At 33.7% G+C, this 23717-nt stretch overlaps 2 protein-coding genes across 2 annotated transcripts; one reads left to right on the top strand and one right to left on the bottom strand.

Moving 5' to 3' along the window:
* Window positions 1-3687: 3687 nt before the first annotated feature.
* Window positions 3688-17234, bottom strand: LOC128177769 (elongation factor-like GTPase 1). The gene is made up of 21 exons (XM_052844614.1): window positions 17019-17234; window positions 14908-14975; window positions 14646-14730; window positions 14234-14367; window positions 13736-13873; window positions 13562-13618; window positions 13312-13344; window positions 12985-13091; window positions 12650-12773; window positions 12430-12509; window positions 12198-12334; window positions 10709-10831; window positions 10413-10512; window positions 9867-9994; window positions 9390-9538; window positions 8917-9067; window positions 8268-8399; window positions 7871-8018; window positions 6558-7540; window positions 5285-5469; window positions 3688-3940 (listed from the first exon to the last, which is right to left on the bottom strand). The coding sequence occupies exons 1-21, from the start codon at window positions 17107-17109 to the stop codon at window positions 3752-3754; spliced, it is 3342 nt and encodes a 1113-aa protein (XP_052700574.1). The 5' UTR covers window positions 17110-17234; the 3' UTR covers window positions 3688-3751.
* A 4551-nt stretch (window positions 17235-21785) lies between these two features.
* On the top strand, window positions 21786-23357 carry LOC128177756 (uncharacterized). The gene is made up of 2 exons (XM_052844599.1): window positions 21786-21943; window positions 22797-23357. Exons 1-2 carry the CDS (start codon window positions 21884-21886, stop codon window positions 23079-23081), a joined length of 345 nt encoding a protein of 114 aa, XP_052700559.1. The 5' UTR covers window positions 21786-21883; the 3' UTR covers window positions 23082-23357.
* Window positions 23358-23717: the final 360 nt, after the last annotated feature.

The following is a 23717-nucleotide window of genomic DNA, read 5'->3' on the forward strand; positions in this document are numbered from 1 at the left end:
GTTTATAGCATTCATTCAAATGCCTATAATTATTGAACATTAATTGTTTTATAGTGTCTCATTTTATTCTTGGAGCTTTTTTTAACCATTATTCAAACTTATTGTAATAACAGTGTTTATTTAAATACCTTAAAAAAATAATGTAATCACTTTTAAATGGCATGTTGTTTATACTTTTAAGGTTGACTTTGTGTTGATTATGTTGTAATCAATGAAACTAAGATAGGTAATACAGATTGATGTCATCATCTTTTAAATATGTAGTACAAGATCTAGATCTGAAAGAATTGGCTTTTCTTTCTATGTTCAATGAACAGACACAAACAATTTACATACTTTTCCTTACTTTATATGGAAAAAATTAAAAAGATATTCAGAAAAAAATTGTAAATATTTACATACTTTTACTTACTTTATATGGAAAAAATTAAAAAGATATTCAATATGGTCTTTAATGTCCTCTCTGGCTTTGCAGGAGTGATCATTGCTGATGGGTTCTGTATTTTTCTGACAGTTTTACTCCCTTTATACCCTTATGCTACCTTCATACTACCATCTTTGCACTCACTGCAGTTTTGTGTTAACTGCATAGTCAAATCATTTTCAATTATGCAAAAAATTGAGTGTTGTCCATATTATCTCTTTCTTCAATAAAGAATGAAAAAATCTATTTTAAAGAACAATAATGTTTCATACAAATTCAAAACTACATTCTTAAATACATGTAATAGAAGGTTTTCTTTGGTGGCCCCCTGTCTGATCAATAATTGATAAATGCCCACATTTTGTGCAAAATGTTCAATCATGTGAAGGAAGCTTTTAAACTAAATTAACACAAAGAACAAATATAATGCCTATGACATTTTAAGATATTGTTTTGTATAACATTAATGTTATTTCTTTTACAAACTTCACAGTAAAAACCTAATATATGCTTGCCATAAATACATGTATAGTCTATATGTTTAAATTCAGAGTTATTCCCCTTTAGATGCCTCCATCATCATCTACATATTTCCTCTTTGACTACCATTTAGAGCAATCTGATTAAAATCAGATCCTTGATCTGCTCGTTGTTTCTCTATTGTCACTACTGATGTATTGATAATAGATTCAGAGATTACCAAATTTTATCAGAGGGGGTAGCAATATCAGTTAGATATATTTACAATATCAGTTAGAAATACAAACAATATGTTATAGAGTTTGTGACAAGTAGGACTGTAGAAATATCATTGGGTCATGGTACACATTGTGACATCAATGTGGATGAAAGTAAATCATATTCCAAATATATGTACCGGTATGTTATCACCATTTTAAAAATGTTCAATATTTGACCATAAAATGCATTTTTAAAAATTTGTATAAAAGTAAAAAATGTAAAATCCCAACCTATATGTTTCAAACTCATGACTTAAGATCAGTTACAAGTATATATACTTAATCCTATTGCACTAGCTACACTATTGGACACCTGCAAATTCGGTAAAGGAAATATTAAGACACCAAACCAACAACAAATGATGAGGAATAAGTCTTTAGATTAAGCTCTTTTTTATTTTCTTTGACTTATTACAGCTAAGAAACTCAGTTGGTTTAAAGATTACTCCTTCAATTCAGTTATGTTTTGCAATAAAATTGTCGAATGTTCACAAAACTAAATGTTAATTGCCCTGAAACAGGATCTGTATATGAGGCATGAGAAGCAGTGGCCTCCTATCTCTTTACTGGTACCCAAATCCTCTGAACCAAGAAACTGCAGAGTGCAAAAACTGCATTAAATTTAAAGTCTTGTTTTCATTAACCGTATGTTATGTAAGATTAAACAGTAAAAATACCGGTATGTGCATGAAACAATTAATCATATTCATTTGTCATGTAATGTGGCATCTCAAATAACCATTTGAAGCACAGACTACACAAGGGAAAACATTCATGTGTTATTTTCAGCTGAAATTAAACACCTGCAGCTTTAGATCCTTGTAAAATATCACACTATGCTTGTATTTCCATAAAGCAATTTAGCCGATATCTTTTTTTAAATTTAAAACACAAGCAATTACTCTACATTGATAAAGAAATTAATTTCACAACAATAACAAATTCTTGTCAGATTTGTGATAATTATATCACAGACACTACAACAACAGTTTTTGTTTTTTTGCTTAGACTCGAGCAGTGCTTTTTCTTTTAAAGAAGATAAGCATGCATTTGTTTTATATTGATTACAAAACTCCCTGTAAACTTGTCAAAGATGGCTTTATTTCTTCAGATAGATTCATTTTTTTCTATTTGTGAATAGTTCAATTTTAGTATACCAGTTATAGTACTTTTTTTTCCTAATTGAAAAAAAAGAAACAACAGAATATCAACTGCAGCATTGCCAATAAATACTGTAATATCTATCAAATTTACATAAAATCTATGTTGATTCCAACAAATGAAGAACGAAAGAACTGGTTCTCCCCCAGATTTTAAAGCCATAAAGATTGCATTGTACACTTTTTGTTTGATGAGAGACGGATGGTTGAATGAGGCTTTACTGTATTTTTAAAATAAAACTTCTTTTGATGAATGCTGATATAAATTGTCAAACACTCAAAAGAAAATACACGCCTTAGGTAAATTTTAGTGCGCAAAATTAATGAAAACAATTATTAAAACTCGTATAAAAATTTGTTTAAAATAATTTATGATCTATGGATTTAGACTGCAAGGCTGCAATGCACAATATTAAAATAATATTCAGGTTGGCAATTTAATGTGTAATGCTAAACTTAAGTTACTGGTAGTTTAAATTTATTGGCAAGTCCTTAGAAACAGCCAGTGAAGACATGATTTCAGGGAGACTAAGTGGTCAACAATTTCAGCATAAGATCTGCCTTAAACTTTGATAAACTAACATTACGTAAAGAAAAAATCCAAATTATTCAGCATTAAAATTTTAGCATGTTCCTATATCTTTACACAGAGATCTTGTTCATAAGGAGGTAAATATAGCCTAAATATGGCCACAACCATCCAGCCCTCTTAATCAGACTGCAAATATCTAACAGGGAAATTGAAGCAAACCAATATAGTCGCAAATTTTTGGATTCATTGAATTTAATAATTCAAAAGATGTTACCTTCAATTATCACAAAGCACCATGGGCAACATCTGCCAATATATATTTAACATTAATTACATTTACCGTAATATTCCTAAAAATTAATTATTTTTTTCGACTTACATTTTTATGTAAAATCAATGTTTTACCATAAGAATTATTTATATTGTGGCAGTGGTATCCTGTGGTATTAAACGTACTTGAATCAACAAAACTAAATATTTGCATATCCATTGTTCTTTCCCACTGTAAGCCTATGCAGAGGAACTGCAATTATTTTTCTATAATCGCAATTGCTCTGTCTGTATACTATTATGTCATAAAGGATACATTAAAGTCTGAATGCAATACCTAAATGTCTAGGTCTAGGCTAATACAGGGTATTTGCGAGTGGTAAAATGCAAATATAAGTAATAAACAACGATTATTTAGCGAACATGGCGTTATGAATAGCAATTGCTCTGCTGGCATATTTTCCATGATGCGCTAGCGCGCATCATGGAATAATGCCAACAGAGCAATTGCTATTCATAACGCCATGTTCGCTAAATAACGTTGTTTATTTCTTAAATAGCTTCATCAAATAATTTATTCAAATAGACATAACAGACATTATAGATTTTCCTAAACACAACAACGTTATTTCATTTTCGTGAGTGTTCTTTGCTTTTCAGCATGCTCTACTATTTTCTCATCTACTTTGAGTCCTTTCCGTTTGCGTACTTGGTTCATGTACTGCCGCGCCCGGTTATCAGAGTCTGCCTTCTCCCCAAAATGAGTGTATTCTTCCTCTGTCGTGGGGACCCAAAACGGGTCAACATCAATCACCTACAGAGAAAAATAACCTAGAGTAGAGCATGAAGAATATCTCATTTCACAAAAAAGTTGTTTTGAAGCAAAACTTTGATATTTCCATCTGTTGTGCAACTAGAGAACACCAACTTCTTGCTTGCATATGTACCATTATGTACTGTGATGTGTAAAATAATATGACTGACAACTTGTGGATCCGATATTTGAGTAGCTTTGCTCTCTATACTATAATACATTTGTTTCTATTAACATTTTTACCAATACATGTATTTGAAGTTAAGCTTATTTTTGAAAATAAGCTTCTCTTAAAAAGAAGCTCCATATTCCATAGCAATATCAAATTAAGCTGCTTATTCTCAAAACTTTAAGCAATTTAAAAAAGAATCCTCCTGTCACAATAACTGATGCAAGAATGAAATGACAAGTTAGAAAAAATCAATTTCCAAAATGTACATAACAATTTCTGAGACAAGTTAATTTTCACAAATTTGTCTGAAGAGGGCGATACATGTGTGTGGCCCTATCCTACCATCTTTAGCAACTATATGGTTAGCCTGGCTTCCATATACTGCTAACTAATAATTAAACATCTAACATACGTAAAGATGTATGATTATAAACTCTCTGCTTACCAGGTACACTGTACCAATTTCTAAGCAAGCCACAAACTCAGGAATTACCACTCTTCACTACTGAATGCTGCAATCAGTATGCATAGTGAATCAACATAATTTACATAAGATATTTTGCTAAGACCATCCAAGTCTGTTTACTATCAAACTGATGACAGGGCAAATTGATTTGATTAATGCATGGCGGTGATGAGATCCTACCCAGTGGTTAAACACCAGTTGTGAACTTGCTGGATACACTGACAAAAGATACCATCTAACATGACCCTCCATGACAGACAAATCACTAATGGAGGACTATTTACCAGGTAATATATTTGTATGGGATGTAGTGTTTATTAACTTCACAGAGCCTGGATAACTAGCTAAGGACTTACCAGTCTTCAAAACTTACTGACAACCACTGATTAGTAAATACTAGGCTTAGTCAATACCATCATAATTTTCAGGAGCTACTAAGCTCCCAGTGACTGAACACTAACTGAGGAGTTACAAGTATTTATAACTTTGTGAAATCTACATGTATTAACTATAGTCAATACAATATTCATGCATTACATTTAGGAGATACTAACCTCCCAGTGACTGAATTCTACAAATTTAGCTTAGGACTTTATTTCTTATTGACTGATACTGAGGTACTAGGTTAGGATTTGCCCATTTTCATTACTTGGTGATATCTACTTACTATAGTCACTAGGACACATAACTTTGAGTAGATACTAACCTCCCAGTGACTGAACACTAGCTGAGGACTTGCCAGGCCACTAGTTTTCTTCCTCACGTCCTCGGCGAACCCGAAGCTCTCGACCACCGGCAGCACAGCCTTGATGTTAAATATCTGAGATCCTTCTTTCATTGTATCCTCTATCACTCTCCCAAACCTCTTACCCAGAACACCGCAAAGTTTTCCTGTTTAGGGGGAGAAAAACAAAATTATGACATGAAATTACCACAGAAGGGATTCTCTTGTTTCAAGCAAATGAAAGTTTTAAGAATCTGTGAATATACAAGATAAAACTTTTTCATACAAATGATTAAACAAAAATTACATTTGTGCATACAAAGGTTCATGGAATTCAACTGAGTGGTTTCAGAGGAGTTTGATAGGAACAGGATAAATAGAGCACAAACTTTTAGTTCAAAATGGAGATAATTCTCACCCCCAAAAATGATTCAAAAATTCGACGGAATATGCAAATCTACAGGGTATGTCCTTAGTAGCTACTGATAGTTTTGAGAAATTTTGTTCTGCAGTATAAGGTGGAATGGGACATCTATCGATATTAATGTCAATAAAAGTACATTATAATCAACATACCTTCACTTGTTTAGAATTTTCAAATTATACAACATTAAATAAAAAAAAATTGGGTTTTTTTAAAATTTGGAAAGGTAAAAATTGTAAAAGTCCATGAAGGATTGAAATTTGTGACTTATAGATTCGTGGTTAAAGCTCTAAATCGCTACTTTACACTGTTAAGTGACAATGGTGGGGGAAGGAAAATATATAAAACTACCGGTATACTTGATTTTATAATTCATTTCGATAGGAAGTATGTGACAACATGAAGGTGTCCCATACTAAACTGTGCTGAACAAATTGTTTCCATCATATATGTACAGTAATTATAACAAAACTTAAGTTTAATCATGTTAATAGGGGCATAACTTCCATGGAAATAAAAAGGATCAGAGTTTCTTGTAAATTTGCACATCTACAACTTATTTCTTCTTTACAACAAAGTTTAATGAAATTCTGTCAAGAGGCCTAACAAGAACAGGACTGACTTCCTGATGGTTTAAAAACATTTCACTTACTGCAACTTGTTGTGTGGGGTATAAATATCATCAAAGTACCCAGCAAGATAAATGCATAATTCTTTATAGCTACAAAGTACTTAATACTGGTGTTTTGGTTTTCCTAAAAGACACAAGTTAACTACTAGTATGTGATATACTACAGAGATTAAAACAAATATCTAGGCTTTTTTCTTTACCTAAGACCTCAGCCGTGCATTGTATGTTACATTTGTACATGGCTGCCATTAGCCTCTGGGGTTGGGTCTGGAATACCTTACGACAGCCCTCCTTCACACAGTAGATCAGCTGACCAGACATGTGACTGTGCCCCTCCCGTGGTCGCTGAACCAAAGGCTCAGTCTCGCTGTCTGAGGACTCGCTCTCACTGCCCTCCCCTTTCCCACTTTCACCCCCATTGACAGAAGTCACAGCTTCATTTTGACTCACAGATTCAGTTTTATTACAGGATTTTGATGCAGAGTCCTCCCCCTTTTGAACTTCCTCATCGTATGATATTGAGTGACTGCTCCTCACATATTCCCACTTCTCTATAATAAAGCAGACCCCTCTTAGGGGCTCCTCACACAGGGGTCCAGCTAGCGTGGCTATTTGAAACCCACTGATTATACTGTTATCATACTGTCTCAGCTTCAGTTCCTGCTGTTTAGTTTCCACACAGTTCCACACATTGGGCCTATCGTACTGATTCACACGATTGAGCAGTATGTTCGGTCCTACTCTCTTTGGACCAAATGACCACATCTGGTTCTCAGCTCCTATCCACATTTTTCCACTATCTTTGAATGCCTTAGTGAGCTGAGTCTTGAACTCGTTGATGGCTGCTACCACAGTCTGCTGTATTTCCTCCACACCCTCCCTGCCCTTACACTGGGACTTTGAGATCTGCCCCATGGTCTTTATCAGGCTCTGGTTCTCCTCCAGGAGTTTGGTGACGTCCTCTGGGAGAGGGACGGCCCTGATCCTAAGGGTACACCTCCCGTTGATGGTGGACACCTCTACTAACCCTGGCTCTATCACCTCCTCGTCCTCGGAATCTTTCTTGGCGACCTGACGCTGCTCTGAGATGGCTTCGTTCACCATGTCAACTTTAGGTGGAGGTACGATGGTCTCTCTAAACGGGACAATGGGCGAGGATACATTGATGTCTATCTTGGCATACCTGAGCATAAAAAAATCAACTTTGAATAAACTCCCTTGCTTTTTCAATGGATATATTACATGTACACTTTTGAAAACGTTTTCCCCTTTAACAGGTTGTGAAAAATACCTTAGGCAAAACATAAAAAAATCTACTAGTAAAAGGCAATGATTTGCATAATGCAATATTTTTATTTGTTAAAATCATTTAAGTTTAGGTGTCCAAGTTTTATACTGTATGTTCACCAGAAATTATCCTTTTTTTGGAGACAGTAACAAGTTTTTTGGATGAATTTTCTCATCTCTGTTGATAATTTATTAAAGTTATGCAATTTTTAGTTTTCTATTTGACCTTTGTTTGAGGTCGTCCACACATCTCTGGAGATGAACCTCTCCCGCGGTGATGATCACGTGTTCACCCGTCTCCTGAACCAGAACATGTACACAAGGGTCGGCCTGGTTCAGCAGTCTCAGTCCCTCTACAAGTTTCTGCATGTCTCCTGGAAATCAACCAGAAAACTTACATGTTATGCATGAATACTGTGTAATTTGTTCTAAAAAATTATTTTCATAAATAATATACTATCGAAATAAAAATTAAATGCAGTTTATTCTCTGCCTTGTTTACATACCAGTAGATACTTCAAATATGACTTACTTATCTCATATCACTTTAGGTTCATTTCTAGTGATAAAAACAATGAAATTACTGTTTTATCAATTTACTGTCACACAATATCAGTGCTTACGTGTGTGACTGGGTTCAATGGCCACTCTGACTATAGGGGCAGCGTCAAAGTACAGATCACAGAAGGCAGTACACATCAGAGAGCTGGATACTGTGGCTGACTTCAGGATGTGGTTCTCTAGACCTCCAATCCCTGTAAAACACAAAATACAGTAAGTTAATTCAGGATGTGGTTCTCTGGACCTCTTATCCCTGTGTAAAACAAAAACTACAGTCAGTTAATTCAGGATGTGGTTCTCTAGACCTCCAATCCTTATACAACACAAACTACAGTCAGTTAATTCAGGATGTGGTTCTCTAGACCTCCAATCCCTGTAAAACACAAACTACAGTCAGTCAATTCAGGATGTGGTTCTCTAGACCTCCTATCCTTGTGTTAAACACAAACTACAGTCAGTTAATTCAAGATGTGGTTCTCAAGACCTTCAATCAATGTAAAACACAAACCACAGTCAATGTGTTTTTCCCGTTACAAGTTTATCCCTATTATGTAGATGGATATTTTCAGCCATCTTTTATCATTTTTTAAAACAGTACTGTAAAAAACTTGCAATTTTGAGGTACAGATTTTTTTCTATAACAAAAACATCAATGAATGTGCAAGTTAATTTATTCCTAGGCTAAAAAAAACTGCAAAACATGATACAAACCTAGTATATTCCCTGCAGGGATATAATCCATTTCCTCTAGTTCCCTCCCCATAAACACAAAAAGATCTTTGATGCTGACACTGGTCACATGATCATCATGTGACAAGTCCTGAATACTGCTCACCGCTTTGATTTCTTCACCACTCTGGAGCTTTGTGTATTATAGAATATGACATTGAGAAAGATGAAATGAATCCAAAAGGTTTACAAATGAAGATATCATTGTTAAAATACTGTAGATTTATTTAAATTCATGAGGACCAATTTTCATAGATTACAACAGTCTTGATTTGTGGGTTTGTAATTTCACAGATTCAATACATGTTTAATTAAATGAAGATTGTTTTTCATAATTTGATAAGAATATAAATTCATGGGTGGGGTTTCCTCAGGGATCCACAAAAATTAATCCACTATAAGTTCTGAATAGGATGTTTTTAAGAATTGTCTTTTTCTCATATGGAAACTCTTACTTTCTTCAACACCTGAGATGGGTCGTGCTTGGGTCCCAAAACATACAGTTTCTGTCCTTTTCTTACTATTCCACTGAACACTCTGGCAAAGGCAACAAACACAAAATCTGACTCCTCCTTATTTTCTGTGTCATTTTCAGGGAGGGGAACTGTGAAAAAAGTAAATACCACTTTGATATATAAATCTGTTTAACAAACCCTACTAAAAGAATACAAATGATAAATACTAGTAATAAATAAAGATTTACATGCTTAAAATGCTTTCTTGAATAAATTGTTAAAAATTCCATAATTACTCATCATTCTTGCTTTCCATAGAAGACCTAACAAGAGTTTTGTAGATTACTGAGCTATGTTATTTTGTAAATCAACTTTTATATCTGTGCAAAATTTTTTATGAGAAACATAATAGCCAAAAGTCGTTATAAATAAAAAGTGGTTTACAGTTGTAATATCTAAGCTAGAGACGAGGACTACCTTCTGTGGTCTCCTCCAGTGGAGTTGTTGCCTCAGTTCTCTCCCCCTGGGCTCTTGATGCTGCTTTCTCTGCCAGTCTCTCCTTGGCTTTCTGTCTCCTCAAAGCAATCTCAGCCTCGGTCAGAGGTCTAAAAATAAACAAGGGATAAGAAAAAGGGTTTAAGTATGAACAATATTGCCAAATAACTGAGAATGAATACAAATGCATATCCCCTCAAGTAATCTAAGAACAGCAAAGAGATGAAAAGTGTATATAGTTGTGAAGAAGGGAGTTAACCATGATCACTTAACTATTTGAACCTGTATGTCAACTTCAATGAAATTTCATAACAAAATTTGAATCATTTATACTGTTGTTTATGATTGTCTTTTGTTAAACACTCAGATTCATAAATATAGTGTAGCTGTGTTAAGAGAAAATCTATTGAGAACACTTATTTTGTATTGACAGCAAGACATACAGATAATGGTAGAAAAGACAAGATATATCAAGAGCTGATTAAATATACTTTAAAATAGGATAAATTCTTTGGAAACCAACTTTACCTCTGTCTGTTTTGTGGCAACATTTTCTTGTCCACTGGTAACATTTTGGACACAAACACAATGACAGGGGAATCCTCTGTAGCAGAACAATGGAGGAAAGCTAAAAAAAAAGAGTGATGAAGATCGAGTATTGTAACAATCACTATTTCATAGTAAATGTACTTTATAGGTCAAGCTATTACATGAATAAACAAAACATTTATGAGATGAATTTATCAGCAAATACATGTAGACAAAAAGTCTGAGGAAGACTTCAATACTTGTAGTCATTAGTCAGTATTCTTATAGGTTCTTACACTGTTTGAGATTCTGGGTTTCTGGTGGCAGCGAGTCAAACTTCCTCATCTGTGAACACATCAGTTTCTCCACTCTCTCCTCAGACAAAGACAAGGGGGAGGGAAGCTTCCGGACCACTACGCCTAAAATAAGTCAACATATTGCAATTACTAGTTGTATCTTCATATCAGGCTTGGGGCGAATTACATTGTAAAGTAATGCATTACATTACCATTACTTCATGAATTTAGGCATTAAATTACCATTACCTGATTTTCTTGAAGTAATGCATTACATTACCATTACATGAGTAAAGTAATGCATTACCATTACCATTACTTGTTTTTAAAAAGTAAAGCTAATAAAGAGTTTTTGCAAATGTTTCACATATAAAACACACATTAACATATCTACAGGTTCATGTATACAAGAGTCATTCTTTATTTGCTCAATATATAATAATCTTGTGGCATTATGAACAACATATTATATAAGTAAAAGATATTTATAGACATTTGGCATGATACAATGTCAGATATGATATAGACACAGAATTCGTGCATAATAGAAAACAATTTATGGAATAATGTTGCGGTTATTAAAAAGCTAAATAGAGATATTTCCCCACATTACACAAATCTTTACAATTTTGGATACTTAATTGTATTAATTTATAGACAGATGGTTTTTCCCAGTTATATTTCTTAATAAATTTTAATCGGATTTCTTTATGCTAAGGACACTTTAAGACAAAAGATTGCTGTAAACAGTTGCACTTTATGATCAAAGTTTCAAAGGTTTCATCTTTTAACTGCAAGTGGTTTGATTTTCATCATGGTTGGACAGCGCATTCATTTTGCCCTTAAAGGTGCATGTCTGTCCCCTGTTATATTGGGACATGGCACAGGGAAGGGGATTGGGGTGTTTAGCACTTTTTATAACAATAGATTGTTTTGATACTTAGGTTATCCTGGGGGCATATTGTATTGTTGACACATCTTTATTGAAGTGCAAACTAATTGGAGTAAATTGTTTGAATGATTTAAAACTCTTAAAAACAACACTCATAAAAATGTTAAGAAACTGTGTTGTTATATCTAGTAAAATGAACAATTTAAAAATGAAATTTTATAAATCTTTTTTAATACAACTAAAACATTTCTATTTCAAGAATTTCATCACATTTTTAAAGTGAACATGCATAAATAAGCATAGTAATGCAAAGTAATGCCATGTAATGCCAGCATTACACTAAATTTTGGAAAGTAATGAATTACATTACCATTACTTGTAATGCTAATTTTGTGGCATTGCACATTACTAGCATTACTTTGAAAACATGTAATGCATTGCAATGCATTACCATTACATTTAGCATTACCCCAAGCCTGCTTCATATCCATAACAATCCACAAATCATACAGAAAAATGAGTTACATAAAACATAAAATTATTTCCTTTTTAGAGCATATATTGAATATTTCTCCTATTTCCTAATAACAAACTCACTAAGAACAGCATTTGAAACTGGTAACCATTGACTACAGATGGCCTGTAACTGGACACGCCCATCCGAGTGCCGCATGTCTCGGGGGAGAATCTTTAAACCAAGGGAGCTAACAATCTTCTCTGTTTTCTCCTTATCTCTTTTAAAAAAGTTATGAATAACAGTTATAGCTTCACACACAAATCTATAAGATTACAAGATATACAGGCTGTATAAATAAGGGAAGTAACTTACCTTCTAATGTATATGGTGTCATAAACCGACCATAAGTTTTCTAGAACAAATTGAACAAACAGTGGCTTCTTAGCTTTGCTCTAAAACAGGATTAGAATACAATTAAAATTACTGAGTATACTTCATCCTGTAAATTCAGGGCTTAGAACTGAATAAATCATAAAACCCATATGTACTGGTGCCCCATGTGTACTGGTGTCCTAAAAAAGCATGTATTTACCTGGGCTCCCTTCATGATTCTCTTGGTTTTGGTGTTCAGGAAGAAATCTCCCCACAATGTTCTCTGTAACATTTCCTGGTTTATCCCAAGCTTACTGGCATACAACACAGCAAAGTCTGTTATACTGTAAAGAAAGATTTTTACTCTTTATCAAACATGTAGAACTTAACTAATCAAATTAAAAGTAGCAAAATGAGATCTACTGATAGAATATTATTTTTTTATTTTTTGGGGGGAGGAGGGGGAGGGTTATAAAACCATCAGCTATAAATACTCGGAGAAGGGTATATGATTGCAGCTGGTATATAAATGGATTGATGATTACTTTACTTTACCTAAAACCCCACCCATCATAGGCACTGGCAAATATCACATTTCCCTGATCTGGGGAGAAGTAAATATTCCTGCTATCTTCATCCTCCAAGTTGGTCCATTCATTGATCTGAAATTGATTAGATTAGAACTCTGTTCAGAACCAGAAAACATTCATTAATTAAGTTGAGATATTTGCATGGTGGCCAATTTTGCTCTCATAATGACTAAATATTTGCAGAACTTACAATAGTGTTGAAATTAAGAAAGATAGTTGATTAACCAGCTAATAAATCAACTTGACAACCGTAATCTACTTAAATATGTTACCATTCATGTTTCATGTTTACCTGTGATATGTCGCCGTTCTCATCAACAACATCCTGATAAAAACAAATATCACAATTAATTTTTGGAAATTTTAATATACCAGGTAAATAAATATTCCTTATCATTTTCCTTAAACACAAGACCAAGATGATGGTAAGGGGTGTCATGTGTAACAAATATAAATTCATCCAGTATAGTCTTTCGAAGTCGGTTTTAATTTCTTCCAAACTACCGTAAATGTATCAGAAATAGAAAATTCTTCACTATTACCTCTGCAGATTTCTCCATGGCTTCCACAGTAAACAGTTCATTTGTTACCAAGTTCACCTGCGAGAAAAAAGAATGGAGGATAAAGTATCAACATAGCCCAAAAAGATAAACACCAACTACTAAATGATACACAAAAAACTAAGACTCCCTATAGGTGTAGTAGAACACACTGACCTGCTCTAGGATCTGCTGGAGATGATAGAAGGCCTCCATCGGCTCCATCTTGAGCTCCACTATCAGCCGGTCTATCTTGTTCAGCACCAGCACAGGTTTAATATTCTCCAGAAAAGCCTGCCGCAGAACTGCATGGGTCTAGTAGGGGGAAGCGTAACTTTCAGATTAATGTAATACATGTATGAGTATATCTTTCAAGTTTGCAGACTGTAGGATTCGCATTTGAAAATACATCCTTCAGGTAATTTCTGCAGCTCCAGCATCTTTTACCATAACAGTGTTTCAAAAATTTCATGTTTTAACTTAAATGAAGCCTTTATCTTCCTTTTTTTTATCTTATTTTGCTCTTCTGTTTTTTTTAACCTCAAAAGTGGATATGTGATACTGAGATCAAAAGTGAGCTAGTAAATGTATAAGTTTTATGGCCCTGTGAACAGCACTGACACTAGCCTGCAGACACAGGTGTACTATAGCTGCACCTGAGCATCATATTGTTACCTGAGGACACACCCTCTCCACCACATCTACCACAACGATGGCGCCCTCACACAGGCGTACTGCGGTTGACACCTCACTGGAGAAGTCCACATGCCCCGGGGAGTCAATCAGGTTCACTAGGTACTCCTCCTTATCTAAAAAGGACAAGGGTAAATCTCTCATCATTAAAGGCAGGGGTAAAATTTGTTACAATGACCAGTTCAATACTTGTTGGTAATCTGGCAATGGTAAAACAGTAAACAATTTTGTAATGCTGAGTCTATATGTCCTACTTATGACTCTTTTTCAGTCAAAATCTCAGCATGCTTTATACTCTGACCTTTTGTTATAAAACATTTACAATTACCGGTATATGGTTTAAAACTTTAAACTTTCGAGATATATATATATCTGAATAAGGACTAACTCTTACTTTGATTATAGATCAAGGAAATAGCGCTGGATTTCATTGTGATTCCCCGCAGCTGTTCATCCTCTCGACTGTCCATGTAACGAAGCTATCAACATTTTAAATAAAAAAGTGAATTTACTGCACAAAAATTTCAAGGCATACAGAATGCACTGTATTTTTTTTTAGACCTTTCAGACCCCTTAACCTTTTTTATAATCATGTAAAGACCATGAAATGTAAGTATCTTTTAAATGCTTGTATGTACTAATAAAGTGGGGCTTACCTTTCCTGCCATTCTCTGAGATATGATTCCATTGCTGGCCACAAGAGCATCTGCAAGAGTGGTCTTACCTTGGAATATAAAGATTAAAGCATCATGAAATCAAATCATTTAAGGGATATATAAGATTAATCAGAGAAATTTATAGCGAGCGCAGCTCGCCGGCGCACAGCGCCGGCGCGAAGCGAGCTCTACCGGCAAGGCGTGTGTGAATAGAAAATTCGGACTAGTTGCACATTCATTCAACGGATTTTTTTGGCGTCAGTAAATCGGACCAGTAATGCATCGTTTTAATCGTCCCAGTAGTTCCCTGTAATCATGGCAATTTTTATCACTTCACACTCTCACGAGAATCAGCAAGACAAATTTAGACAGTAAAAACAATAACGATGTAAGCGACATACAGTCAATGTTACCTCTAAAGTTCACCTCAGTACACTTTCAATCAAAAATAATCGTGTGACGTCACAAACGTTTACACATTGATCCGATATATTTTTTCGGAGTCAGTAAATTTTGACCCACAATTCATAGTACCAATGGTTTCCAACCTCACGTTCCAACATCACGTTCTCCCGAGAATCAAAGTAAAACCTTTGAAAAGCTTATAAGATGTGTAATTTTAAGAACATCATGCTTTTTAAGTAAATAAAACAGTATACTTCGCATACTTTTATTTCTCAGGGGAGTTTTAAAGAGTAAGACGACAACTAAACCAACGTCAGCTTTGATGTCACAATAAGCACTGATAAGGGGAAATTACTCTAATTGAAGTTATTGTAAATCTGCTGAAATGACCAAAATCCAAAATCTTGCAAAGGCTAAGATAAAGAACAGCTGGCGAATAAGGACATTTCTTCAGATACAGGAAACAGTTGTAAATTGCACTAATTTGGATGAATGCTCACAAATATTTTATTCACTATAATTACGGTAATTTCCTGAAACACCTTTTTTTAAAGGGGGTGGGTGGGTGGATGGCAGCCTCATCCAAAAAATCTTTGCAAGCAAAAAGAAAAATAAATCATGAAAAGTCTAATCCTTCAGCTTTTTAGCAGTTCAATGGTTTCTTTATTTTCACTTCCATTTATTACATGCGCGGGGGGGGGGGGGGGGGGGGGACAACACCATGTTCTTTTAACATGATAAGCAAATATTTTTAAGCGTAAATTAAAAATAAAATTAAACATTAATTATTTTTTTTTAAGTGGAGGGGCAAATTCATGGTAAGTCGATTTTCTATGTATAAATTGACAAAAATGAAAAAAAATTTAGCATGGGGGGAGCTCTATGATGAGTCAATTTTTTTTGTAAGTTTAAGAAAAAAATGTCTACTGCAAAAAACAAGGGGGAAATCAATCAATCAATCATAATCACAATCACTTTAAAAGAGGAGATGCAGTGCAATGAATATTTATATATTAAAATCTTTATTATTCAACAACATTGTATCTGAGATTAAACTATTGTTCTACATATAAATAAATAAATTATAACAAATCTTATAAACTATGAATAATGAAAATTTACTGAAAAATAGGTATGTTTTATTTTTTGGCATTCAAATTTCACGTTGTTAATTTTATTTTATTAATTTATTATAATTCATTGTTTGATCACATGATGTGCTCGCCCCAACGGTCGCACCGTAAAACATATTTTTTCAAGATAATGATTTCTTAGTTACATACATCATTTGTTTTTGGTGAGTTTGTTTATATACCACATGAAATTAGGGACATAAAGCTCAGCAAATAATCAATAGAGTATTACTATATGTCTATATATTCTATATCTCTTAAATCAAATATAATCATTTTACAATGATTTTTATTGTTTTATTTTGAAATACACGATATCACCAGAGACATAAATAACATATTATTTATGTCTCTGATATCACAAAGGCGATGTGCACAGATGTATGTCTCTGCTTATCAGGCCTGATTTTAACTAACGAAAATCGAAAAAATTGTCGATAAACAATATAAATATTTCATCATCAAAAATTAACTAGAAGATATTGTATTCATTCCTAACATGCCTACATTTGTTTTAATGATCACACAATTTCAAATTCTAATTTAATCTGGACAATAAACAGATGTTTCTACCATGATCTACATGTGCCAAAATGCAGATGTTGCGTATATTTGCTGGTCTTCTTTGGAGCAGGGAAAGCAACTCAGGCGTAGCACCCTTCATGTTGACGTATCACTTGCTTGTTTTAAGATGTTTATCACACAACTTCTTTGAATCTAAATGACATGATCAAGAACGTGATATTTTGGTGATTTTTATTCCATGCTGAAATATCCATTCATAGTCATTCATTTACTTATCCATTATACTGAATTGTGTATGTAAGTAAAACACTTGAATGCTTTAGATTGTGAGTTTTAAAGTAAAAGAAAAATCCGACATGAAAGACTCTCTTTATTCCGGGATGGTATATCCCCCGATGTGTCTTCTTTAATAAAGAAAATAAATAAAGAATAATGCGGATCTAGACAATTTTCTCAGGGGGGTCCAAGAGGAAGGAAAAGGGGGGGGGGGGTGTTTTGATGCCTAATTATGGTAATTTTTTGTTAATCTAATAATGTAGAATGTTCCGCCCCTCCCCTCTAATTTAAGGACAGATAAATCTATGTGTAAGAGAGAGGTTCTGTGTATGCCAGTTTTATACCGATAGCTATAATTTATATCATAAGTTATGGGTTTCACCATGGGTTAAACATTTCTACCGTATAATAAATGGATATATGATACGGTCTATAATTAATCTGTCAGTTTCTATTAAAATTCATTTTAGCACGCTTTCATGCTTGTATTATATTTAGCGTTAATTGAGATTTAAAAGCAAATTGATGTTTGCATTAGGAAAATTTTTTTTTTTTTTGGCAAAAGTGTAGCTCAAAATATGATTCTAAATGTGATCCAAAATTTTTCAATGATGTCATTCCTTTAAATGGTTATCTAAATTATGCTGGAACCTTAAATTTTGTCTTCAATTTGATCTTTAATCTTTAATGACTTCTGAATTCTTCGTTTGCAGGCACGTATCACCAATTAAGTAGTCACGTTGTATATTTTATTTGAAAAAAATGAAATATATCAGAAAGGACACTAATAAAATCTAAGTTTATATTAAACAACAACTATCAGATCAGTTTTATAAAACAGGGAATCAAAATGCAACAATTCCTTTGATGTGTGATATATAAACCTAGTATTTGCTTTTTCCGACTTTAAATTTGAGACGTCAATTTGACGTGCACTGCAGCAAAAGCATAATCGATTATAAATTAATAAACTATAAAGTGTCAAATACCGAAGCACTAAAACAACTATCTGACTATTGCATTTTTAATAAGAAGAGTACTCATCTTGTTTTTTAAGTTTTTTAAGTTTTTAAAGTACACGTGATTTATTAAGTGTCGTTTATATATTTTACAATGTACCATACACAAATTTAGACAGTCGTAGAAGTTGTCGTATAATATATTCTGTCGCCAATACGTTTCATAAATACACGTATACGTGAATACCATGTATGTTATAGCAAGAATCGAACACCAATCCAGCCAACTAGATAATGGACTTGGTCATATGACAAATTACGAGCGCAACTTATGTCAATTAGAATTTTATATTTCCTGCGTACGTATTTGTCACAGGCACTTGGGGCATGGATATCCCCTCGAACAACAACAACTTTATCCGTTTGAAAACAAAAATACAATTTAATATGCATAATACCTTATCGATGATTTAATTAATCGTCTTTTTAAGCTTGTTTTAAAAATAGCGGTTTTCGACTGACGTTTAAAAATGTCAGCCGAAAGTGCGATTTTTAAAAGTTAACTAAATTACAAAAGAATATTTTTGCTTTTTATACGTGTATGATCCGGTAAAGCATCAAATCAAATTTAACTCAACATGAAATTTAGTTTCCGATTCAATCCATTAGACAATTGTATTATATGATATTCCATTGTTTTGCGTACCGTTTTAAACGACTCCTTTTTTGTTTCATTGAAAAGCAAGCTTTAGTTTGTTGTAATATTCTGTGCACCATTGATGTACTAAAGCGCACCGATCCGCTGATACAGATTATATCCCATAGTTTGAGGCACCGTCCGATATTCATATAATTTTTCTAAGATCAGAGGTAATACATTGATACCTGTCTACTCATTTCAAGCTAAAGTGCAAACATTCAAACGTTTAAATGATGAAATGAAATCGAAAAAAAAAACAGAAAAAATAATGATATATTCATGATTAAATATCATATCATATACATGTAAACGGGGGGAAATTGTTTATCACATCAAATCCGCGTGGTTTCTTCGCGTGAAAATCATGTGAAAATCTTGCGAAAATAAAGCAAACATTAAATTCCACTATTTCAAACGTTAGCCCCAATGTATGTTTCGATGGTTTTTTTTTTTATTAAGGATAAATACATGAATTAATGATAATTCATTTATCTAAATATTTCAACCATAAGCGCATCATATTTTACTAAACGCGAATTTAAAAAATAATAGCGACCTTTTTTCTTTCTTTCAATGTCATTGTTATTTGAGATTATGTATTCATGGAATGTCATTATTATAGATTTAAAGATTTTAAAATCTAAAATTACTTTCGACTAATCGAAGTCCTTGCCGTTTTTGTGGACTTTACGGCCAATCTGTGCAGTCAAGTGTTTGACGATGCTCCCACACATTAAACAGCGCTCTCATTCACACATGGGACCCATTGATTGACCCTCGAAAGCAAACAGCAGTAACCGGGCTCAAACCAGAGGTATAAACAGTGATAATCCTAAATAAATAATTATATGGCCTGTCTGTCTATAACACTGTCAGTGCACCTGTAACGCCACACCCCCCAATAGAAATAGCACGGAAAACAGAAGCCAATTCTTTCAGAAACTAAAGAGAACTAAACCTAATTGAGATGTGACAATGTGCATGTCCATCATGTGATGATATTATTAATTTATTATTATACAATATATCACAATCAGTTATCAAAATAATGATATACACATACATGTTATTTCCCCTGCATCTTTAATCTTATTTCCGCTGTTTTAAAAAACTCGCTGTTCGGCCTTGAGCAGACATTGTTTAGTAAAAATACCTTCTGATTTTAAACACAGTCAAGTACCTGAAGTTAAAACATTACCTTTTGTTGGTAACTGTGACAAAAAATTCTGATAATTTTCTACCTATATAAAAAAAAAATATTCTAAATGCCAAAATCGGATGATTCAGAAGTCCTGAAATTTGCATCGGCGAAGTGATATGTCGAATTGGGGGTGTTTTTTGTTAGCGCAACTTATACCCCGGGTCCTCTTTTCTCTCTGGTGCCCCCCCCCCCCCCCACGTTTGTTTAAATTACCTTCATCTATCAATGTGAGTGGGGAAACTATAGAAAGAACGTATGGTGCGAAAGACACTGAATCATGCAGCGACTGAAAAAAAAACAACTAATATACTAGTCTACTGTTTGGGGAATAACTTTAATGCACATTCAGAGCTATTATTCTTGAATTCTCATAGACATGGTCTTGGGCGTAAGAATACAGCACGTTAAATACACAGGAATAACGTACAAGAGCAGCCATGACGTCACCAACACTTCAGAATCATGGGCGGTTTACTCAGAGAATTGCCATAAAGTAACCATTAAGATCTTTAATTTTCTATGTACTGTATAATATGCTTTGAAATCCCCAAGAGAGCGTTAATGTAATTCAAAGAATAGTCTAGAATCAATTTCTTGCAAAATTCTTGATCTATTAATGAATTTAATCAGACGTTTTGGGATAGCAATGTTTTAATTAACAGCTAGTTAAAGTTAAGGATAGACCATGAAACAGACAGTTATATAAATATAGACAACAAGATGCTCTAAGGAATTTTCCCTTGTGAATCTAGAATTCAACATATTTGATATTTATGTTAGTTTATACGACAATTGACAATATATATACCAGAAAAATAAATGATGCAATATGTCTTAATTTACATACATGTATATATACACCCTGTGACTATCCTATCCCATACTGCAGAAATTCTGTTAGGATTACACAGCTATTGACAAAACCAAATCATAAGGTATGCATTTCTTAGATTGTTCAAAACAGCCTTCAAACGTAAATTTGGTTTTGCGTGAATTATTTCGTGATGGCTACACAGGCCTTCCAACAAGTTCTAGTTAACTTCCAGGTACGAAAGAATTGGCCGTTCATTTCATGCAAATTACCGATCACATTAAAAATGGGATTCTTTATTAGCGTTGACCTATAAGACCTACGTGCTTATGAGTTGACTAAAATGTTTATACCCACATGTACTAAAAAAACCACTGATGTGGGTTTGCTGCATTTTTTGGGGCAATGCTCGCTACCTTCAACCATGCATGAACCACTGAAGAAAGTATTATATTATTTATATTTAAATGAGCAAAGAAGAAAAGAAGCCAATCCGACATTTCAATCTTCATTTTAAGAGTTGTTTTTTGTTTTTTTTTTTTTTTTTTACATATGTAGCTAAAATATATGTTTCATTTATTCTAATCCCGATTAAATAGGGATGGACGATTCCAGCGATATAGGATTATGGGTCAGTTCCGGTGGTTTATGACTCGATAAATGTAAGATTTGTTCTTCAACAATCAATATTGACATACTTTTATGTTGATTAATTACTTTGGGAAAAAAAGAAGAATTCGATCTACATACAGTTAAAAAATGAGGCATCTTTTGATACAGTGTGCTACCCCCCCCCCCCCCCCCCCAACCAGATATCTTGTAAAGTACTAAATATTCTTCAACTGACAGAAGATCACCCCAGTAATTCATCTCAATCAGCAGACTACAGGAGTATTCGACGTTTAGTATTGCATCAAGCCAAGTGGGAAAAATTGTACCCGCCTATTTCCGATAAGCGGATTATAAATGTCTCGGAGTCCCCAACTCAAAGTCAGCATTTCGGAAAAATCTCACTGCCAGGCAAGGGTAAGAGCTTACCATTAATGACTATCATTATTGTTACTCATATGGATTTATTTTTTTTTTGGATAATTTTATTTGATTTTAAAAACAATTATTTTGAAATTTATGAAGAAATCCAAATAATCGATACAGAATTCTGTGAATTTTAGCAACCACATTCGAACTTATAATTATTTTTATACATTTCCTTAGAGTAATAACAGTTAAATTAAGAATGAATAAGGTTTTAATTTTTTTTTTTTGTGGGGGGGGGGGGGGGTGTTAAATAGGGAAGTTTTGCCCTTTGCGGGATTTCATTATAAAAAAAAATTGTTAATCTTCCAGAATTCTCCGTTACATGCATGGTATAGTTTTCAAGCCATAATCCATTAAGATACCAATTACGAAGCTTCTTTTGGTGGGTGGATATTGTCATTGACTTTTAATAATTATATATAACAGCCGCAGCTACATGAATGGATACCCCCTATCGATTGCTATCACGTAAGGAATTGCGAAATCAGCGTCACCGGAACGCGAGCCCGCGATTTTCATTTACACAAGGATTAAGTATCGAATGGCATAAAGTGTTAAATTTTTATTATCTGTTTATCAAATACGACCCTCCCTTCTAAGTTATCTGGGGAATTTCAAGGATGATGGAGGGACTGTGTACCCCCTGACCGTCTGTGTGAGAAAATAGAACACCACTAAATACAGTTACTAGTACCCAGATATAAATAGATATTACTACTGACATATGATAAACGTCTAAAGTCAAGAATTCATTGAACCATGCCATTTTCGGTCATTTACAAATATTAAGAAGGAAACCTCTGTTTCTCATTTTTTTTTTTTGCTTTTGTTCTTTAATTAGATGAAGTTATCAATGGTCCAGACGATGACAGCCCTGTCTCTTGTTCTGCTTCTGGTGTCAACCACGTGGGCCTACCCTTCACAGATCCTAGGAAACAGACTCAAACGTTCAAGTTTCTCACTGGACGCCTTCCAAATCACAAAGTGTTCCATGAGCGAAGCGGTGAACACGATTTGCTACGTCTGCGGAAGGACTTACGACAGTATGGAAATTTACAGTCAGTGTTGTGCCGCAAATGACGCAAACTTAGTAGCTTTCTGCGAAGGAGTGTTCAACACAAGATAGTGAACAGCAAGACAGTTTATATTTCAAAATCTCGAAAGATCTCATCTTCCAAATTGAAAACACTTCAAATGAATCTCTAGGACCTATTTACATGCATCCCGAGTAATGAGGTTGTTCCCCAGTTTTACTTGCGATTGTGTGCTGCGTTTTATGAACTTATTTTTGAATTATTATTGAGGATTTGTATCTTTATTAAAGATACCTACAATCTTGCATATATATTTTTTATATATTTTGTTACACAATAAACATTTTTTGCAAATCTCTAGTTAAAAATGTTATATTTTGTATTTTGTTACCATCTTGAACACTATAACATATATGTATCTTCATATGGATACTGCAACAAATTAATTCAGAAATATTTCATCAAAACATACAACTTCAATATTTGATTGGGAATACCTACGGTATTTTATTCAAGGCGATATCACGGACAAGATAGTCGTAAATCTTTTTAGGGTAATGAAATATTCACAAATGCACAAGATTTAATCAAAACATTTTATTTCAAATTATATAAGGTAGGTATATCAAAATGGTATCTAGTTGAAATAATGCTGATTAATCGTTTGAAATCAATTTGGTCATAAGCTCTCTCCTGAAACGCTGCCGCATTTTGCATGGCATGGTTTC

This window comes from Crassostrea angulata, chromosome 3 (genome assembly GCF_025612915.1).
Source record: "Crassostrea angulata isolate pt1a10 chromosome 3, ASM2561291v2, whole genome shotgun sequence".
Taxonomy (NCBI): Eukaryota; Metazoa; Mollusca; class Bivalvia; order Ostreida; family Ostreidae; genus Magallana; species Magallana angulata.

Bases quoted from the DNA above. Each gene is read 5' to 3' on its own strand.
- LOC128177756 (XM_052844599.1), top strand. From the start codon at position 21,884: ATGTCTCGGAGTCCCCAACTCAAAGTCAGCATTTCGGAAAAATCTCAC. The intron at 21,944-22,796 runs GTAAGAGCTTAC...TTCTTTAATTAG, and splicing joins AATCTCACTGCCAGGCAAGG to ATGAAGTTATCAATGGTCCA.
- LOC128177769 (XM_052844614.1), bottom strand. From the start codon at position 17,109: ATGAAGGGTGCTACGCCTGAGTTGCTTTCCCTGCTCCAAAGAAGACCA. The intron at 8,019-8,267 runs GTAAGCACTGAT...GTTGATTTCCAG, and splicing joins CATTGAACCCAGTCACACAC to GAGACATGCAGAAACTTGTA. The intron at 7,541-7,870 runs GTCAAATAGAAA...TTTTATGCTCAG, and splicing joins GTGGACGACCTCAAACAAAG to GTATGCCAAGATAGACATCA.